This window comes from Pomacea canaliculata, linkage group LG11 (genome assembly GCF_003073045.1).
Source record: "Pomacea canaliculata isolate SZHN2017 linkage group LG11, ASM307304v1, whole genome shotgun sequence".
NCBI lineage: Eukaryota > Metazoa > Mollusca > Gastropoda > Architaenioglossa > Ampullariidae > Pomacea > Pomacea canaliculata.
Window position 1 is genome coordinate 1,413,924 of NC_037600.1, and position 22,489 is coordinate 1,436,412.

At 41.0% G+C, this 22,489-nt stretch overlaps 2 protein-coding genes across 6 annotated transcripts; one reads left to right on the top strand and one right to left on the bottom strand.

Annotated features, from left to right (window-relative positions):
* Positions 1-723: 723 nt before the first annotated feature.
* Positions 724-18,192, top strand: LOC112575948. Of its 5 annotated transcripts, none has more exons than XM_025258107.1 (7): positions 724-1,056; positions 11,775-12,261; positions 12,709-12,759; positions 13,085-13,670; positions 14,104-14,285; positions 15,579-15,796; positions 15,985-18,192. In XM_025258107.1, exons 2-7 carry the CDS (start codon positions 12,220-12,222, stop codon positions 16,145-16,147), a joined length of 1,242 nt encoding a protein of 413 aa, XP_025113892.1. In that variant the 5' UTR covers positions 724-1,056; positions 11,775-12,219; the 3' UTR covers positions 16,148-18,192. The 5 variants fall into 5 exon arrangements, with proteins under 5 accessions (XP_025113892.1, XP_025113887.1, XP_025113889.1 ...); XM_025258102.1 differs by having other exon boundaries at positions 725-1,056; positions 11,765-11,993; XM_025258104.1 differs by having other exon boundaries at positions 725-1,056; positions 11,775-11,993.
* Positions 18,193-19,023: 831 nt separating this feature from the next.
* Positions 19,024-22,285, bottom strand: LOC112575940 (uncharacterized oxidoreductase YajO-like). Its single transcript, XM_025258088.1, has 8 exons — positions 22,079-22,285; positions 21,743-21,885; positions 21,400-21,553; positions 20,554-20,727; positions 20,169-20,266; positions 19,812-19,987; positions 19,458-19,597; positions 19,024-19,251 (listed from the first exon to the last, which is right to left on the bottom strand). The coding sequence occupies exons 1-8, from the start codon at positions 22,184-22,186 to the stop codon at positions 19,141-19,143; spliced, it is 1,104 nt and encodes a 367-aa protein (XP_025113873.1). The 5' UTR covers positions 22,187-22,285; the 3' UTR covers positions 19,024-19,140.
* Between the last annotated feature and the right edge of the window lie 204 nt (positions 22,286-22,489).

Consider the following 22,489-nt stretch of genomic DNA (forward strand, 5'->3'; position numbering starts at 1 on the left):
TGACAGGCTTTCCTGTGACATGAGTAGAAAAACTCGCATGAGAAGTGGAGCTACAGGCAGAGAAAATGTGTCCTGCAAATGTCATTTTATGAAAATTATATTTCTCCCAAACATTTTTCACCACTTTAAAAACAAAAACAAACAGCAGGCCATTTTTCACCTCCCCCTTCCGCGACCGCGCCACCAGCCCCTTCTCTAGCCACCAACACCGCCCCTCCGGTCCTCCTCCGTCTCTCCTGCGCCCTCTACTTCCCCGCTGGTGATGGTCACTGCAATTGCCCCTTCGAGTAATGCGGTTTTCTCATTCATGTATTGCGAAACTAGCGTGGTGATCGAATTACAAGCAAAAGAAATGTATTCTGTATTCTGTAACTATTCAAATGATATTGTACGTATTTTATATTTTTGCAAAGACACTGGATGTCAAGAGGTTTTAGATATGTAACAATCTCTTCGTGTAAAAGAGAAAAAAAAAACCACTCACTAATTACAGTTACTTGCAAAATCAATGCTAATGAATATTTAAAACGTTTCTGTTTTCTATTGTTGAAGTTTTATTTTTAAAATTAGAGAAGTTGCCCTTTGACGATATGTTTTTAAACTTTACTTCGGACAACTATGAAAGCGAGCGCGCCTGACCGTGTGTGTGTGTGTGTTGCCAGTACACGATCGTCACAAAGAAAGCCGGTCACGCCTGAGCGACCAGCGATGTTTACTGTCCAATAGGGGGCGTGACCTCACTTCCGGTGACCGCCGCCTGACATCAAGCTCTCATATCACCGAGGTCTGTCTCTGTGGGCGAGTTGATCAGGAAGGAAGGATGGTTTAGCCGAACTGTGCAGTGTTTGCTCAGATGATGTCTTGCCCTCCTGCGCCGTGGTTAGACAGTGATTAGAGTTCATCCTTGTCCTGTCGTCCTGAGGTGTCCAGATGCACATCTCCGCTGCCCGATGTTTTTTCCATTTGCTGCCAATGTTTCAAGCCATGTGTGTGCATATATGGTAATCAGACAATCATATTGCAGTATTGTCACAAGACACAACTCGGTGTTCATATGTAAGTATTTATATACTTTATTTTATTCACTCTCGCAGTCGGATGCTAGTAAACTCGTCTATTGACTAAAACTGACATTTTGTTCTCCAACCCCTAATTGCTTCTTTGTTTGCCTTCTTTGTCACCTCTAGCCCTAGCACCCATGCATTCCAGCCACCCCAAAGGTCATTGCCCTCACACTCAATCAATGGCATCTAGACTACAACGAGGGTTTTCTGTCAGTTATTCAGCGCATGCGCAGTATACACTCCTAGGTGGGGAGAGGGTAGGACAGAGGTCGTGAGTTTGTTAGCTACTCAGTTGACTAAGAATGTAAAAAGACATGTGGAAAAGATCACTGTTGTGTTATATACTGTCGCAATTGGGAATGTAAAATTTAAAGAAAGACAGGAGAAAAGTTAGTATTATCGCCTTTCCCGATGATAAATGCCTAAAACCTGGGAAGACGAAAATTGTGGTTGTAAGCCAGACGAAGAGAGAACTTGAATCGTGCAAACAGTGGATCAGATGTCCGCGGTCCACATTTCGTGTCACGAGTTAATATGAGTTCCCCATGTTTAATCAGTCTGACCCTAATATTGCATGGTGGGTAGGGAAGTCAGGGAAGCATGCGAGCATCATCACAAGGTGCCGAACCACCGACCACAGTGTTGTTGTTGTTGTTGTTGTTGTTGTTATATGTTGTTGTGTAGAAACTCAAACCCATTTACCAGGCTTACTGATGAGATGCGTGCTGCAACATCAGGCACTGATTAATTATGAAATAACAGTTGGTGGAGGGAAATTATAAGTGTGAAAATTACCGCTGTTGTGAGACAAATATCCACAAAGCTGTCGAAAAAAGAAATATTTTTATTCCAAGAACGAATCAGTGCACAGAGGGGAAAACAATTCTCCTAACCTTAAGAGGAGTCTGTATATACATATATCATTTAAGTTCATAAAATACATTAATTGTGTAAAAACAAAGCAATAAGCCAGCTAATTATTATTATTTTAAACTACCCACAATTATTATATTAGGATCATTGTTATGCAGTTTAATAGAAGTGATTAGCCATCTGTAGACCTGTGCTCGGATACAAGTGGAGGAGCCAGATATAGAAAGACCGTGCTTTAGTGTATGGAACAGCGCCAGAATGGTAAAATGTTTTAGAGATGATTCCAGCTTGAATAATTTATTATCCCTTACAAGATTATAAATAACTTTCCTGAAAAATAGTAAATACATCAGATTTTATTTGATATTAACAGGATTGTGTTGCTGGTCTCACAGCAGAAGTCATACCAAAACACATCCCTAATAGAAAAATGTAAAATTAATGATTAAAAATTCTCATTAAGGATTAATTCTTAGTTTACTACAACACCACCTCACTACATCTCAACTTGCTCTTTACACTCATTTCTATCATTAGCTTAGATGATTTGCATGAACTGAAACATCACAATGCCTTTGTATGATGACAACTCATTGACTTTCCCGGATTCATCTACTGGAACTGTCTGTTATTGTTTCGCAAGACATGTCTGGAGACACTGGATGGCTAGAGGGTAGCTACACTTCACTGATATCTTCATTCAATAAAATTATGATCCTGGGGTTACATTTGATGACAAATTTGTCTAACACACAGTTGCCATTAGCTAGTAATGACAATAAACACGTTTGCCACTCCGCGTGACATCAAAACAAATAATTCCTTTTTAAAACAAACATTACACAGCAACCTTTCATGGTTTCTAGCAAATTTGAACTTTCCGGGACATTAGACGAAATTGAAGAGTGTATTATGCTAGTCTTCTGATTACGCAAATTTTACAGTTGGTTTGTTTGTTGTTTGTCGGGGACAGTGCAGTGAATGATACGGGAAGATGTTTTACAAATCCAGTTATTACTATTGTTAATATTGAATTTTAACAATTCATCGCACAACAACCTTCTCCACTACATTTTACTCTGAGCTTTCGATGTGAGCACTAAAGGGTTCAATTTAGTGGTCGGTGTACTCACATGTCTAATGTCCAAAGTCCATTTATCGACATAATTTGACACCGCAGAAATAATATTCCAGACACATGGCAAGCAAACGATACGGTCACACCGAGGACTTGTCCTTACACCTTCGTGGTCACGTGAGAGATGTACAGAAATAGTAGCGCACATGCGCCACCTGTGAAATTGTCTCCCATGTACAACCTCGATCACCGCCTCCACCCTCCTCGCTATCTCGACCGGGTTCAACCATTCCTTCCTCTCGTTGGACAGATGTTCCTCCTTTGTCAATCTATGACCTAGTTACCTGTGTGGAAGGAAGTCAGCGTCAGTTGTCATCCGGGCTCTCAGTCAAGGATCGTGTCCCCAGGTACACGGATACCCCAGCAACAAAAATTTGCCTTTTGACCAACATGACAGGAATTTTCTAGGCGCTGAGAGAAGAAAACTGTCTTGGCAAATATACTCAGCTCGGTATGATTAACTCTTTTTGTGTTTACTGTTGTCATTATGGTGCAAGACATTGTTTTCGCTCTGTGTTTTTATTTATTGTTTATTTTTAATTTCATTTTTCGACATAAAAAATAATTTTACAATCGTTAATTTTAAAATAGTCACGTGTAAAAATATGGGCGTGTAAATTATATTAGTTCGTGGTAAAACGACACTTTCGCTTTTACCTTTGTAGGCCTTTGTGACATGCTTTGTGCTCGGTGACTTGTTTATCTTTGCGTTGTTTAAACTTAAAGCAGACAACAAATAATAACATACTAGAGTTCGAAGTGGTCAGCATGTGACAACGACCGATCCCACACACTGCCTGTCACGCGTGTCGCTAGCTGCTCACTTGACCGCACCCTGACCTTTCCCATCGACAAGTTCAAGCCCTGACCTATTTACATGTGTAAATGAGTCACAGACCTAGCGCAAGTATGAAAGTTGTAATGGCGCTTTCCACAGATGACGTCACGATCTAGCCGCGCAAGGGCTTCTGGGAATGCAAAGCGGACAAATATATTCCCCACATGTACTACACCAGCGTTTGCCGCGAATGCGTTGCTGTGCAGTTTATTGTTCAAAAAAACAAAACGTGAACGTGTAAAAATGCGGTTTTGATTTTTTTATTTTTCTCTTTGTTTACTATGAAGCAGAACAGTACTTGTAACCTATAATATTAATTATTATACAGATCTACTTACAATACTTTTTTGTCATATGCCCCTGAATGAATTGAGAGGTTGACCATCAGTTTAACACCAACAATTCTTTTCAGTCTGTTTTTGGTAAAAATATTCCCACATTTCTATCTTTGACCAATCTATGTGGTACATTAGCATTTCACTTGCTTTTAAATACATAAGCTACTCTGAAAATTTACCAAACAGCATCCTTGAAAAACCATTTGGGAGGCAACACAACTGAGGCTTAGGGGGATAGTTTTACTGAGAAGCATAAACTTTTTCAGTCTTTCATTAAAGCGTTCTACATGAATTCGTGCCTTGGTTACCCTCCTTGTATCCATCTCCTGTTCTGCAGACAGGCTAGCTCGCTTACCTAGAAATGCAGGGATTTTTATAGTAGCCGGTCTCGACAAAAGCAAATCCTACACTTTAAACCCTTTGTCCACAAGCAAAACATCTCCTTGTTCAATGTGTTGTAGAATGCCACATTTCTCAAATATATCAACAAAACATGCAGCACCTTTAGGGTGACTGCAATCAGTCCTTTCATTGTGGTATGGTGCTTGTAAGAGTAATACACATTGCCTTGCTGCCCATAATCCTGGGTGTCTGACAAAAGAATTGTGTGCAGTCTACAGTGTATCTGACATTTTTAAACTGTCTAAAAACTCTTTGCAAAGATGTTTTATCTATATCGATCCTTTGTTGGTAACATAGGGACATTCACAGACTTGAAGTGTAGGAACATAAACTGATAAAAATTTGCTCTCAAACGATTCAGATGTGTCAAACATGTAGGCAATCATTTTCAGTGAAAGTCCTTTTCGCAGCCTCAGAAGTGTAATGAACAGTTCCTCTTTTGGGGTAAAACGCCTGGATGGACCAGTTTTCTTCTCATTTGTCCCGTTGATAATGTGCAGGTTGGTCGCCACGTTGCGCTGGAGCCTTCATTTTACGTCTCTGTCGCTTTTGTCTCCTCGTCTGTAAGCGTCGCTAATATTGGTTCGTCGCTCTCAGATGTTGGGCCTTTTCCACCACCGGCATAAAATGCAGAGAGCAGATATATGTGTTCCTGGTTATTTTCTCCACATTTTGGAAATCAGATCGCCCACATAAAAACCGCCGACGCTTTGCTTTCTCAGTCTTGAACTTGCCTTGTTGTCTTTCCCACTGCATGGGTCATGTTGTCACTGGTCTTACCAGGCTTTGGAAATGAAATAAAAAAAACGTCCCCTCCTGTAATCGCTCTGGATATCTGGAGTCCGATTTACATAAACCCCAACAGCAGTGCTTGATTCCTCCTGTTTTCAGCATTGTTTCAGATATTAATATAAAAAATGTCGCTCTTTGTCAGTCGCCGTAGCGTAAACAGAAAGAACAACGTGCAGTGTTTGCCCGCAAAGCAATCCCATGATGCTCTTCTGCGTGACGTCACAATCTATTTTTAGTAACCCGAGAAAGCGCTATTCTATCAGGCGTTGGTCATTAGTATGATACTAAGTATGTCTACATACCCGATTTGCAGCTTTGTAATGGGTACCTGAGCAACTACACCTGGAAGACATTTTCATGGCGTGTCATCTGATTTTATAGTTTTTGAATGAATATGTTTATTTTTACATATATTTGAATGCCTAATCCACCTGTTTCCGTACAAGTTAATAGGTCTCCACTATGAGAATGATTAGCTATTTAATTTTATTTCATATTTGCATTAAGATGATGTGATTAAAAATACAATCAGCATGTCACCACAATCAACAGACTTGAAAGAAATACACAGTAACTAAAATCACAATAAGAATATTCAGTAATACAAAATGTTACAATCTACTAGCAAGTGACAGTTTAATTTATTGGCAGTTTATTATTTTAAGCATCATATCACTTTTGTTTTCTTTCAAGCTAGCTGCATAGCGAAATTGAGTTAATTAATAAATTAATAAATAAGTTAATTAATAAATAAGTTAATTAATAATCCTTATTAAATGGGAAATTATTTATGCGCAACTTGAAAACTATGAAATGATTGTTACAAGTCATTTTTTAATAGGACACATTAGTCTTTTACTTTCTGCTTATTTAGTACTTTTTTACTAATCTTATTAAGTAGGTTTCCAGTTTCATTTTGAAAAGAGGTGACCATAGGTCTCAAACCAGGATCGTACAGGACCCTAAACTCTTTATGTCAGTTTAGCGAACAGACTGCAAGGGCAGGCTTGCACCCGCACAAGTCAGGTGACTGCCACCCGACCATCAGATGCTCACTAGAGCACAGGTGTGTGTCTGACGACCGAGGCTCACCCAATGTTAGCTGTCGGAGGAGCAAGTGTAGAACATCGACGTGCTGAATACATAATAATGCGAATATTTTGAGCAGCCTGATCGTATTAGTACATAATTATCCTGGCCAAACTCAATCCCCCGCACGATTTTGATGTGTTTGACATGCATGCCAAGGTTCCCAAGTAAAACTCGAGTCCAGGTGGTTGTCACCTGTCGTTGGACAACGTAGGCTTGCTGGCTGGCTCAGTTCACCTTCCCTCCGCTCATGCTGATCAGTCGTTTTTGTTTGCTTATATATTTCAAGTATTTAATGAAAAAAGATAAATTTATTACTTTGACAATAAAGCCAGTGGGGTTTTGAAAGTTGCTTTACGATCATAAAATACCGATACGTAGAACAGATCGGAGCAATGAAATGATAATTTTATACTAAATAATGATGATAATCATCGGGCCCGAGGCATAGGGATTAATCTGAGCCTAGTTACCACAATCAAAACAGCGGGGCCCTGACGACGATCACAATCACGGGGCCCGAGGCAGTTCTCTAGTCTACCTGCCTACCCATCCTCGTATCTTAACAGTTTACTGTTCTCAAGTGCTTTGTCCGCTTGCCAACTGTTTCATTTCACAAACCAGTTTGGGACATTGTTGGTCACACAGGAAACTTTCAAGTCCGCGTTTTCGAAAACTTTGTTCATGACAGTGGCTGATGACAGAGTTCATCTCATCTGTTCATGTGCGCTGAGCTTACTAACAATATACAGACGATTGTATGATTTTTCTCTTCATTTTGTGTTTGTTTTACATCTTTGTGATATCAGGAAAACAGATATTTCATCGTACACAGAAAATATTTATATCAACATATTGTAATTGAGATAAACAATTCATCTATTTAAAAAAACAATCCACGATGTGTTTTAAATCGACGCTCTGGTCGCTTTCTTCAAGTCGCCAAAGCAAGTCCTCGATACCGACTGCCGAACGGATACAAAGCTTCTTTCTTATAACAAAATATTTTGCGAGAAAAAATGTTGGCGGGACCCATAATAAATAACCAATTTATAAACAGTTTAGTCTAGCGAATGGTTTAATGTTCAATCAAGCTGCCGAGCGGCCATGGAAGCAATGTTGAAAACTGAAAACCGGGGGAAGTTTGCAGGTGTTCCTCAGGCCAAAAAAAAAATTAATAATAATAAAACTCAGTGCTGTTTCCGAAAAAAAGTTTCGTGTGCCCGCTGCTTAACGTCCATCGAAAGATATAAAGTTGATTTGTACAGTGCAACATCCCGGCCAAGAGGGAAATGTTTTAGCAAATTGTCATAGTCATGTAAAACGAAGAAAAATTAGAAGAATAGCAGCGTTCAAGTCGTAAAGGGAGATCACTGACAATTTTCACAGTAGAGATATATTGCCAACAAGGGTTAATGATATTAGGAAATATTGACTTATATTATGTGATCATCGGACGAATTTAGTCACCGCATCTCAACTAAATTCTTTCCAAAGCAAATGAAGTGCACCAGAGTTCATCCCCCTTCTCCTGGCGTGGATGTTGATCGTCAGCAAACATGGCCCTACACCTGTTGGCAATACAAACAAAACTTTAACTCGAGTGAAAACAAGAGAAACAGAAATGCGATACAGCACAGATGCGATTACACATTTCGCGGCCGACTTGGTGACACGTATCTGGGTCAACAAAGTTCCATTCATTTCACTTATTCATTCCTCGAACACGTAATCACAAGAAGCAAAAAAAAAAAAAAATGTGGAAAAATTAAAGCTGATGATAACAATAATCGGCTCAAATCTCCATTTGGCGCAAAACCGCGTGTGACATCACAGGCGGGGTTATGGCTGAGAACATCGTTTATAATTATATATATAATTATATAAGTTTCACAGAAAATACGGAATCTCGAAGCTCTAGCAGTAGTTCCATCGCTGAATGCGAAGGAAACGATTCCTACTTTCCAAAATTGATCGAACATTGAGAAGACAGTGGGTCATCATCGTGTATGTAGAGCTGACTTCATCCTGTCTGTAAAATAATGTTTACATCCGGGTATGTAGCTGTCTGTTGTGCGCGAACAACTGTTGTGTTGTGTCTGCTGTGTTGCTTTGCTCCTGTTACTGTCTAATATATACTATACAAAAACAACACATCATTTGAAGTATTTTTGATAGCATCTTGAACAACAGAACAACAACAAACGTTTACTTAATATCTACGGCAGAAACTTAAAAAAAAAAGCCTTGGTTTGCTGGCTGCAGCCACACAGATTTAGGTTTCTGAAATGCAGCAATTGTCTTCATCAGCTGTAAATGAAGGAGGCAGCCATTTGTAAACAAGTCAATGTAACAGGTTACTACTGTGCTTTGACAAGCTGCATGCTGCTACAGTGATGATTGCACAGTTCCAGGGGACAGATGAGGCAAAACAAAAGCTAAGCCTGAAATAGTGTAGTGAGGGAGAGTACTATCTTGTGAAGCATACTGAGCACAGATGGTATAAACTATGGTGAGGTGCAGAAGCCAACTGTGGGAAGGATCAACAAGACTGAAGGCTTTCCAACCGGTGTTCAGTTTGAAAAAATAACCTGGTAAAATTTAGCTTTTTTAATCTCATTGTGTTTTAACTGGTGCATGTGTTGTCAGCTGTCAGCACTGCAATGGCTACAGTGCCTCGGTTCATTTTCCACAAAATGCAAGTGCACAGACATAATTCACTGGTGATAGTAAAGGATTGCTTGTGTGAGTAACAATACATTCTACATGTTGTTTTTAAAAGTTTGGGGAAAGTTTGCAGAGTATGTCACATGGGGAAAGTTTGCAGTGTAGGTCACAAGACAAACAAGAAAAACAGGGTTGTTTGGGAAAAGTTTTGCCTTTCTCGTATGTCCGCACCTCAAGATCATACCACGGCATGACAGTCAGCCCTGTAAACAAATGCCACATGCGGAGAAAGAAAAGCGTGCCTGCGACAAGATCTGAACTCAGGACAGCCAGTCCTCTCTGTATTGGCAACAGGTGCGAGGCTGGACAAGTCACTGCTAGGAGTGACAACAGCAGGTGGTGCAGTGCTGTAAACATCACTATTTACAACAGGTTCAGCAGACGTGTGTCCACATCACGTGACAACATACAGGTTATCTAATTTTGTGTCTGTTTTTTTACTCTGCTTCCCTCTCCCTCCGGGTCTGTATCACGGCTCAAACAACCAAACCTCTGAGGGAGAGTAGCTGCATAATATTATAGCACCGCCGCACTGATGGTCAACAAGTTAACTTCTCTGGTCACTGGACTACTTTGGTGACTCACCTTAGTTTAGAATGGAGTGATAGTAGTGACATATGTCCGTGGTACAGTGATGGATACTCATTGGAACTACATTGCTGCCGGTGAGTAACAGTTGATGGACTGGTAAAATCAACTTCTAAAGTCGAAGTTCGAAATATTATCAAAGCACACCACGTCTTTAACGAGTAATTTCTAAGGCGCGTGAACTGATAGAGGTTACATCATTTTTATTTTATTTTTTGTCTCTCTCTCTCTCTTTCTCTCCCTCTTAATCCACAGTGGTCGCGCGTTAGTCGTGATTTTATTTCCTCGGAACCACAACAAAGGACAGAGCACGGCTGACCAGGGAGGAAAGATGTCGATGTGATGACATTTTGTCGATTAATTAGCGCATGCCCAGTACGGTGGTCACGCCGGAAGCAGGGGTCAGTCTGTTAACTATTGTTGTATTTACCGAGACACATTCACGTAAAGAGATGAGAGAAAAAAATCACTGTTGTGTTATAAATCGCAGCAACAGTCAATTAAAAAGGTGGGAGAAAAGTTAGTTGGAGAAACAGAAAGGTGCAGAGTGATGTTTTGCCTGTTGCCTTTACATTTCACCTGATATGCTTGCCAAATCCCATATATATATAGAGAGAGAATGAATGAAAACGACTTTATTCTCTCAAATCTGTCCACACCTTTCTGTCGAGTTCTCCTCACTCAGGGGAAAGATGTGTTGATAGTAACAACCGACAAATGTTCTCTTTGTCAGCTTGAGGTGGAAGAGTAAGCAGACATCTTCACTCATCATCTATCAACTAAATAAAATTGCTTCTTCGGCGAGTGCAGGCAACCATGAAAGTGATTAAGAACTTCTCATTGATTTAAATTGACCTTTATTCGTGTCAATAAAGATGAAATCGTGTCGCGGCGGGTGGCAGGACCAAAGTCTGACACCGTCCCGAACACCCGGCGCTGCCAGACGACTGTGACAAAGGGTACGTACGGGGGAGGGGATAAGGAGGGGAGGGGCGGGGATACCCGGTCCCAAACTCAAGAGACGACGCGTGACGTCAAGCGTCTAATGTTGAACGGGGTCAGAGCCTCCGGGGTCATGAGACATGAGATGGGGTTAGAGGTCAGATGTCACCTGACGCCACGCTCTTCCTTTCCTCCGTGCGTGTACACCTTAAAGGCCACAGAGGAGCGCGGGAAGAAAACAAAAATAATTGATGACATGGGACATATGCTACCTTGATGTATACATATATTAATACTAATGTCTCTTTATGTTAGTTATATTTCTTTGTTATTTGGTCTTGTTTCTGAAGTGGGTGGGGTTAGAATGCGAAGGGAGGGACTGTGTAGCGCGTTATAATGTTACATAAAATGGTCCAATGAGCCACAAGGCCAACAAGAAAAGAATTTCTTCTCAGGTGAACAGGACGAGCTCACACATACACGTGTGTGTAGTTGACACAGGGTGCCTGGATATTGTTTGCGAGTTGTTGAAAAACCTGCAAACTTAACTGCAAATACGTCTATTAATAGAAATGTCTGTTGGACCTGTTGTCCTCCTAAATAAAAACAAAAACCTGTTTCGCTGCTCGTTCAGAACTAAAAGCTTGTTGATTCTTAAGGAAATGGGCGGCGAGAAAGTTTAAAAACAATAACAAAAACAACTTGCTGAATTATTTACGATGAAAACATCATAGCTTCCCTACTTTTTCTTTATTTTAATGTTTGGTCAGAAAACAAAAACTAGAGTCTGAGTAGGTTTTTTTTCCACTCAGTCATTTAGTTACCCATTTTTTGAGACTCCAAACCACAACTCTGTTTTACCTGCCCCTCCAACGATTACATATTATACAACAGAGCTGCTTTTTATATAATATCATGCTTTATTCTAGGTAAGATTACAAATACCAGCTGCCAGCTGTTTCACTTGCATTATCTTCTTGCAGTGAGGTGGACAAAGCCGACTACAGGGAGGTTCGTTGAGGCGACCAAGGTTGACACATCCCTGGCGTCCAGTGATGATCATCAGACAGGTCGTCCATGCCTGGCCCAACAACCGGCAATGGCTTATTTTATGTCTTGCTGCAGCGGTCACAACATTCATCGTGTGGTCCGCCTCGCCAGCTGCGCCATCAATGGCCCCCAACTTGAAGAAATTTCAGAAGGTGAGTGGTTCACTGTCACGACCCAGTCGCGTGTCAGAGGTAGAAGGTGAGATGTGTTGACTGTCTGCTTGCAGGTAGGAATAGATGGAGTGACAGTAGGTGTAGTGCGGGACAGGTCTGCACTCAGTGACCAGGAGCAATCCAAGACTTGTGTCTGCCGGACCTTGTTGTCCACTTCGGTAGTAGGAGCTCAGGGATATGTTCTGAGGTTGTCGGTTTTTTCCCGATGCGTTGTGTTCATCAGCAGATTTGGGTCACGTGGTTAGCGGTAAATATCCTTTAAAAAAATACATCTTGCCCTATTCCGCTCATTCCTTACTTGTTTATCCATGCACTTTGAGCATGTCTGTTATGGTGTTGTCTGTCTGTTGTCGCTTTAGTCTCTTGTTTGCTTACCTCTGTAGATCACTTCAAATAATGATTGTTACTAATAGTTATGTGAGAAAATGCTCAGTATTATTATTCGTGCTATTTCATTGCCTAGCTCACCCTCTTTATTTCATACTTCTGATATTTTATTCATATGTTCTGTTTCTTGTAAAAGTTCTCCTTCTGTAACAAATATTACCACCAACCTCGCTACAGGGACTTATTTCATTGCCTGTTGACAAAACTCTGTCACCAGCTCCGCAGCTTCTAATATAATTTCTTAGTTCTTCACGTAAAGTAAAAAAATAACTGTTGTCACCATGTCATATATATATATGTTATCCAGACGACGGTAACGAGTTCACGGAGACCGCCGCTGGCACACAGCAACACGTTGGTATGGAAGAGAATCATTATCACTATTTACTTAACCGGATGTAGACTTTGTTAGCTAAAGACTTAATTACCCCAAACCTATTCACTTGATGTAACAAACGAGATTGTCTGACTTTTCTTCATTACCTGAAGATTAGCCACCTGGCGCTGAAGACTATGAGATCAGTGTTAGTCACGTGACACTGCAGGCATTATAACCTGAATACTTTCTTACCTAAAGTCTAGTCTCTTGCGTGCAGTCTTGTAATGTTTGTATTAACTCTGTAAACCCACTGAACTGCTATGAATAAATCTCTCAGAGATTCGCATGATGGGGTGTTACGCAGGTGGAGTTTTTCCCCGACTGGACAACTGCGGACCCACACGACCCGGTGCCCGTCCAGCGAGTCTACGTGTACTCCGCCACCCTGGCCCTCCAGCACACGCCACCCACAGGCAGCCACATCCGCATCACGGCCTTCCAGGAGCAACGGGTGGCACAGCTGAGGTGCTGCTTCCGTCACCGTGGCAACGACACCTCGGCGCCAGCGCTCGTTGTGCACACCCACAAAGTCGAGGACAAGCAGGAGGTGCTCGGTGTGGTCTACCAGTGTCACGTGCCCATATCTCCGCAAAACTTGACGGGAATTCGTGTCACCATGACCCCTGATTCCGCTTGCCCCGTGGAGGATGTCTACTACTTACCTGTGTACATACCGGAAGTGGTTAAAGGCGGACTGGCCATCTGTGGTAAAGTGGCCTTTGGCAGCTTACTGGATCCTCTGAAGTTGGTGGAATGGTTCGAGATGCAAAAGCTACTTGGAGTGGATAAAATCCAAATACTTGACTTTGACAATTCCGTTAATGTGACGAAAGTGTTTCGATACTATCAAGAAACAGGCCTGCTGGCTATGTTCCCCTTTAAGCTTCCAGGTCTGGTTTTTTTTAACTGTTGTCCGATTCTTAAGTCTATTTCGGCTTATTATCATATAAATACAAAAGATTGTGTGTTTGCAGTTTGTGAAGTATCTAGCAGTCTTTTCTTAAATGATTTTGTGAGCGCAACTTTTTTTTTATTTTGTTGATGATAGTGTAACAATTATTTGATGCTTATCTTTTGAAGCATTGGAGTATATTAAGTGAAATGGGTCGTTACTTTCTTTAACAATGTATCTACAAAAGACCAAGAAAAATCTTTTAAATAAATATTTAAAAAAAATATTGCAATGTTATTGAGTGCAGCTGCAAATATTTATTTGAAACAAGGTAGCTGCGAAATCTCCATCAACTTCAATTTTACTCAGTCATCTCCTTTTATGTTGACTCTGTTGACGAAAATGAGGATAATTGTGGTAATTTCTTACAGGTCGTCCATGGGGTCGAGGCTTTACTGATGAAACTAGAGTACTTTACCAACTGGCCCAGGATGAAGACTTTTCTGTTCTTGAATGTCGTCTGCGACTGGCCGGCTATGATTATGTCATGAGCATCGACATGGATGAAATTATCTTACCGAGGAAAAAGACTTCACTGAAACCATATTTTCAGGTATTTTTTGGTGAATGTATGGCAGCATCCCTACCTGCTTGCCTGTCATTTTTTCTCTGTATGCCCTTCATTATTTTTCTATGTACGATTGTCATTACAGTGGAACCTCGGTTAGCGAACGCCTCGGATAGCGAATTTTTCGGTTAACGAACAAAAATTTCGCTAAAAATTTGTCTCGGATAGCGAACAAAATTTCGGATAACGAACAAAAATTTCGTTAAAAATTTGTCTCCGATAGCGAACAAAATTTCGGATAACGAACAGCCACGTGAACCACACGTGACCGACCAGCATGTAATCATTCGCGCTCGAGACAGTTACGATCAGTCGTTCCTTACCTGTGCGCATCCTTCTTATTTAGTGATTGTTGTGCTTTATTTTAATAAGATAATCCTCAATCATGGCTCCAAAGAAGATTAAGAGCAATTAATAGTAGTGAGGTAATGACAAGGAAGCGGCCAACAGTTGAATTGAAAAAGGAAATGATTTCAAAGTATGAAGGTGGCATGCGTCTGTCGGATCTGTGATGTCGTATTACCGAAGAGTTTTACAAAAAAGGCAGAAGGAACAGACACTGGACAAGTTTTTTTCTTCAACCTCAAAGCTACAGAAAAGGGAAGTCTCCCCGATTTTATAATGTCACGTGTGCTCATGGAGAGGGGATTCAAAGCAGTAATTCCACCCCTTCCTCCCCACACCTGTTTCCAACCACGCCGTCAAAACGGCAAGTTTTCTGTTTAAATGCTTTCGTTAATGTTTTTATGTTTATTTAACTCCATTTATATTGCATTATAACTGTTCTCATTAAAACAAATACCTATATAGCCTGTAACTTTCAAATAGCGAGTCAACAGGGGCTGGGAACCAATTAAATCTATTTCCTTTATTTCTTATGGAAAAAATTGTTTCGGATAACGAACATTTCGGTTAACGAACAGCTTTCCAGAACGGATTAAGTTCGTTAACCGAGGTTCCACTGTATCTTTCTTTGTGTGTTTGTCATTGACATCGAGTTCAAAGTGCAAAGTGTGTACTGTGTTATGCATGTATCAGTTCACAAAGCTCGCAATGTGACCTACAAAATTCTGTAGTCTAAGGAACAGGCCGGGCTATATGTGTAGGCATATAGTCCTGTTAGCACTGGTGTTAGTATTGTTAATACCGGTGAGCAGCAACTGAAAGTTTATTTGTTAACCAGGTAAAAATATAAACATCATACCTTGAACAAGATTATTATTTATCTTCAATTTTCAATTTTTGGATCCAAAAATTGTGTCTTCATTTCTTGATCAGGAAATATTTGGTCCTAATTCCAAACTGGCGGCCGTGTATTTCCACGTGCAATTCTTCGTGGAGGAGTTCGGACCTGAGGACAAGGACGCTCCCCTGCACGTGCTCCGTTACCTGAAGAGCACGCCTGCGCGCTGGGAGTGTCAGAAGTACACGTACATGCCGGCCAGAGCTGACCAGGGCTCCACACACTCCATCAATCCCTTCCCTGGATTTATAACGTATGTAGTGAACGTGAACCTTTAACCTTACATTATTTTGTCACCACCGTAACACAAGCAGCCATTTACTAATGACAACGACGACGACGATGATTCGGTTTGTTTGACTGTGGGCAGACAGGCCAAAATTTCATTTTATTTATTGTTATTTTTAATCTTACTTTATTTATTTTGCTATTTCTCTGCAGGAAGCGAATTGCTCCAGAAGAAGCCGTCGTCCACCATTACCGACACTGCCCACACGGTTGGCCAGAGTGCAGACCCTCCCACATCACCGACAGGTCCATCACGAGGTTTCAGGTTGACCTTGTTCCTCGGGTGAAGGACGTCCTCAGTAAAATAGGATTATAGTCTACAGATTACATTTAGTATTTATGTAGTATAAACATTGTATATGACATGTTTGAGGTGTATTTTTGTATTCATTGAAGAGCATGTAAAGAATGCAGATGAATGCTGTTTAAATGTTGTCCATAAAACGGCTTGGGAAAACGTTTTCTCCCGATTATCTTTTTCTGAAATCCTTTATCAACACGCAGCATGAGTTGGCAGGGGTCTGTGATATCATTATGAACATGTTGAATTATGATGAGAGGGACTGTCCATCACTAGGATGGACTGTATAGTTCTGAGACCATCATAGGTCGTGAAGCCGAAACCTATAGATACACAAATAAATCGAGAAAGGTTGCACAATTATTTATCAGATTATACATAGCAAGCCAGCAAAAGTGGATGATCATGAAATCCTACGTGTGAACTGTGTTACAAGACAGTCAACTATCATGAGGCCATAATTATTGGTGCAATGTCGAAACCTGAATACACATAACTACATATCTAACATTACCATAATATTGGATGTCTGTCAGCCCCAACGTTGAGTTAACTGTTCTGTGGACGTTTAAGTTTTGATGGACCAGACATCATGGAAGATTCACAAAAAGAAGGTTGAGATGAATTTTCCAAATGTGTGTAGTCTGATTGCTTTGAAGAATGTTAGCGTCTGTGTCAGCTGAGAGTTGTACAATAGGGTGAGGTGGTGTGATGATGTTGAGGCACATTTGAGGTTTTGTACACGTCACCATCCTGATTTCAAACATGGAAAAGATATTGTGACAAGCAGCTCACCTCCCTATTTCCACAAGAAATATCCTTCAGTCACAATGTTGATCTGCTATGTTTACATGAAATGTTTTGTGATACAGTCGTACTAGTGATACAGCAGTACTAGTGACTAGTGAAACAGCAGTACTAGTGACTAGTGATACAATGAGATACCATGGGATGGATGCAATGGATGGTCACTGTCGATTTGTCATCAAGAGACTGTACGCCCTCATTTCACACTCAGCAAGATTTTAGTTTACCGCGTGACTAAAAAATGAAACCCGGTGCCGGTACTGTTTATAATTATTGTCTGACAATGAAATAGTCACAAACTGATCTTTTCTTACAGTTATTAAAATAGAACTTTCGACAAAAAAAGGAAACAGTGTTGAAAAAACATGATTTTGGGAGCAGAAAGAGAGAGGGACGTGTTCTGCTCGTTACACACTTTGCTTTTTTTTTTTTTGAACTCCCCATTGCTGGTTGTACAAAACCTCAAATGTGCTGTTGATTCGTTACAGCTCATAGGAGGACTCTAGACCTACTCACTATCTTTGCAATATTCAGTCCATCTGTACAGTAGGTTTACAGTCTGGTGGCATTAGAGTTCACATTTTTTCATATTTTTTATTATTAGTGGTGGTGTTATTGCGCCTATCACTTGTGGGTCTTGTTTTTCATCCTTTGAATGTAGTAACCTTGTGAAAGCTGTAACTGTCATCAGGAGTGATTTTTTGCTGCTTTTTTGTGTTTCGTTTTGCAGTAGCGTAGAAAAAAGTTTGTTGTGTTGAATCCTAAAAAATATCTGTTAGAACTGCATGACCTACTTCATGATCAGTTTGACCACCTGTTGGGGTGAGTGTACGTCAGTCTTTGTATTCCGATCCGCGGATCGTTCAGTCTTTTTTGTGAGCTGCATATATTTATTATTGTTCTGTTTGTATGACGTAAGTGGCTGATTGTATATTATTGATTGGATAATACTTGATTACACGTTTGCCAAATAGCTTTGCATTGATTTCTGTTTTGTTGGAATCTCAACCATCCCCAGCCACAAGGCACAACATTTTGTGTTAAGGGGAACACTTGCAAGGGCGCACCAGCTGCTATGTTTTCGTTGAGCGAAGTTCAGCTTCTCCAAGGTGAAAGCAGGGTTAGCTTTCTTTAAGCAGAGGTTCTTCATGCCCAGCGACAACAAAGGATGTGACCAATGAGAATTAATGATATTTAAATTGTTTGTTCCCATTGTCTTATGTTAACGCAATAAAAAGTAAGAGCCGTCCTGGCAAGTCATTGTATTTTTGTTTGTGTGAAAGAACGCGTGCATGTCTGGCTGCTTGTGTGTGTGAGAGAGAGAGAGACTGGATGATTGACAGAGCTTGACACTACTGTCGACCTTACGTGCGTCGCAATGCAATCGACAATAACCAGGTGTACGACATTGTAGTCCACCTTGTACAGGTGTGTTCGCTAGTCTCGCATCGCTACTACCATACGTATGCTATGGGCCGTAACTCTTCATCAAAACGAGCTTGCAGGTAACGTGTTCTGGTGACGTCCCCTTGCTCACGTAGTAACAGACTCGTAACGTCCAACGTAGTGAACACCGTCTTCAAGCCAATCACATTGAAGCTTTTTATTGAACCATTGGGGAAGTATGCACATGATAAGAGTAGATGCGGCTCCGACATAATCATGATGTCTGTATTCTTGACATCTTTATATGCATGATGAAGTTTGTAGACATTCATTTCAACAACAGAAGTAGTGTGTTCAATCAGATGTGTGGAAATCGTATCTAGCACTGAGCTTTACACAATCACCAAATAAAATGTTACACTCCACTAATTTTTTAATTTTGCTTGACGCTAGTCCTTTAATGGCGGGAAAATTATTGTTGCTGATGCAGCATCATTTATAATAGTCAATGTTTCTATAATTTAATATGTTACTGTAGAAAATATTACAGTTTATGACCTTTCTTCCTTGTTAAATATCACAAAATGTATTTTATAAAAGCGACTGAAATAACAAGTCAGTAAAGCAGTTAAAACCATTGAGCATAAATTACTAGTTAACTACGCAGCCATTACGTTGATCAGTAAAAACATTTCTACTTGAATCGGTATTTTCCTTAATAAATGTAGCATTGACATAAGAATTGTGTAAGAAAAGCTGGACTTGTATATTAGATTATCGTGAGGGTTTGAGTCCACCAGTGTAAGGCAATGAGTTCAAACATAAACTGCAGGGTTCCAGGGGTTAACTCGGGTTTTGTTGGCCCGCCAGATGACGTCATAAGGGTATTCCAACTCCGGTTTGGACACTTCGTCCAGCTGCGACATCTGACATAGAAAAAATCACAGTTGTTACCTTCACCCCATGACTTCGCACTACATAAAAATTCTTTTAAAAGATATTTCTCAATAAATGTTCAAACAGGATGATTATATTGTTCCAGAGACAACCTGGAGAGAGCAGGTGACTGGCAAAAGCAAATAAAAATGTCAGCAGTTCTAGGGAAATGCGCGGTATAATTGTGTCACATTACCTCCTCTTCGCTCAGCTGCCAGCCACTAGCGGCGGCCATGTTGTCATCCAGCTGCGTCATCTTGGTGGCCCCGATGATGACCGAAGAGACAACTGACTTCTGCACGAGCCACCGCAGCGACACCTGCGCCATCGTCTTTCCTGCAAACAGGTGCAGATGTTGCACATGTCGACAACATTGTCACTGTATAGTGTAGACCACAGTAAAGCATCCCCGACAGTTTTGAGACTGAGATGCTTGCTCAATGTGTGCATGCATAATGGTCTGTATGTGTGTGTGTGTGCGTGTGCATGCGTGCGTGTGTGTGTGTGTGCTCGCGAACGCACTGACCCACGAATTAGTTACAGGACTCACCCCTGGTCTGCGCGATCTTCTCTACAGTTTCCAGTATGCGCCAGTGTTGCTCTTTGTTCAGTTTTTCCCAGGATGGATGTGACGGTGAAAGCTTATTCTCAGTGTCACCAGCCGAGTACTGCAAGCGACCCTCCGTGGGCATATCCCCCTTCTTGATCTTGCCAGCCAGGAAACCGCTAGTAAACAACAACAATCCGTCTGACCAACGTGTCCCAACTTCTGCTTTCGCATCTTCAGACTCGACAAATACTTATAACTCTTGTTTCAAGTCTACTTTAAAAATGTTGCTTTTTAATAATAATAATTTATTATGATTACTATTATTGTTGTTGTTGTCAAAATATAAAGACTACTTACGCCTTGAGTGGACTCCAAGGAAGAACTCCAATACCATTAGCCCTACACACCTGAAATGGCTCCAACTCTGACAGGCGGCTAATGAGGCTGTACTGTTGCTGTTACAAAGTAAAAAATCAGAAAATTAAGTTATTACATTGGTATTGATTAAACTATATCAACATTTCATGCTTTTACGGAACGCGAGAAAAGAAAACTTTCGGGACATAAAATACAGACTGCACTAAGTGAATGTTTGTAAACATAATGCGAGGAATAGGTCAGCTAAGTACGTAGAGGTCATGTGTGTACTAGAAGTCAATCTACGAGGTTGATGACAGTCAAGGTAATAACAAACAAGCGATGATGACACCTGGAAGGTTGATGTCAACTAGTTCTTACACACCTGTAGAGAGATAAAAGGTGAGAGGTCCATTTCTCGCGACAGGTCCACGATCTTCTGCAGCTGCCAGCCGTTGACATTGCTGGCCCCCAGGTAGCGCACCTTGCCACACCTGACCAAGTCACTCAGCGCACTCAGGGTCTCCTCCAGCGGTGCGCCATCATCCCAACAATGGATCTGGGAGGGAAAACTGGTGTCATACAGATTCTTGCTACACGTGGCACTTCACAGATTCCAGCTGTTTTCTATCTGGATTTTTATTTTAGTTAACTACACTGTCTCACTCTGAGAATTTTTGCTGTGAAATCCGTACAGTACAAAATTAGTCAAAAAAAATTATTTTCACTCCACGAATATCAAACACGTAAACAGTAATCAACCGCAACATGCTATTATAGGAAACTTTCCATTTTCAAGATTTCAGATTTTTATTATTCTTCTACCTTCTAAAGAGTATTAAGATATTTAAACAAACAAAAGGGAAAAAATGAGGAAAATCCTACCGTTTGCAAATCTTACTTTTGATACTGATATATACTATTGAATGAGAAGGGGAGATAAGCGAGGTGCATACACTATATATATATAATCCAGATATGGGGAGTTAAATAATGCAGCAGGAAAGCAAGAATATATATATAGCAAGAGGATAAAATAATTATATAAATTGCAGAATGTGACATGAATGCTCATGTAACAGCTAAGTGTTCTATAAATATCCTCCCTTCCTACAGTGTAATCATGGGAGCTCACCGCTGGCAAGTTTGTGACATTAGCAAGATGACTGGTCCTCAGTATAAAGTTACACCTCGCGTTACCCTCGCTGAAGTTCAGCAGATGTTGACTTACCTGATACAGGTCCACGTAGTCAGTCTGCAGTCGGCGGAGGCTGCCTTCGATAGACGCAGTGATGTGACGACGACTCAGCCCTCCACTATTAGGACACGTGACATCTATGGGCATGCGCACTTTGGTCGCAACGACAACATCTTCACGCTTCTGTCTTTAAAAAAAAGTAGAATATTTCTAGCTGACTGGAAATGGTAAATATTATGTTGCAGCTTGATTAATGGTCTGAACTAAAGCTCCAGCGCGTGCTCTCTCTCACACAGACACAGACGCACTGATGTAAGTCACGTGATAAAGCCACTCATTTCTCTCTCGTTCTACATGCCTACTCACACTCACTCACTTTGCCAGCCAAGAACCGACAATCGTCTCCGACTTGCCGCGACCATAGATGTCGGCTGTGTCGATGAAGTTGCCTCCCCATTGTACGTAGCGATCCATGAGTGCATGTGCACCCTGTTCGTCCAGCTGTCCTGGTGTTCCGAACTGTAACAAAACAAGACAACAAGCGGCTACACTCGACACACTTTGTGGCACAGGAGAGAAAAGTCATAATTGACACTTACTACTTATTTGCACTCAGAGATCATTTACACCCCTGGTCACACTCACTGCCAGAAAATATTATACTTAAATATTATTTACAACTAAATGACAGTCGCTGCTAATGTCCACTCACAACGTGTTCTCCAAATGTCATGGCCCCGAGACAAATGTTGGACACCCGCAGACCAGACCTGCCCAGGAAGTTGATGTCGCATTTTGACTGCGTGGCGATGTCGGCCATGTTGACTGACGGTTTGTCTTGTCTGCTCGCCGCCGACTGTCCGACTGAGGAATAGCAGCAACCTCCGTGTTTTTATATCGTCTTCATCCAGGTTTGCTGTTCCGCTTTCTCACCTTGGGCAGTATTTAGCTATCTCACTGCTGATAAGATAATTCTCAACTTATCCGGACACAGACGCACGCGGACACGCTACTAGCACGCACGCACGCACGCACTCTTATACATCCTTTCTCTCCCACGTGCTCCGTCAGTAAATATTTTAACAGCTGAGTTGTTCTTTGCTTTTATTTGTAGTCTTAATAG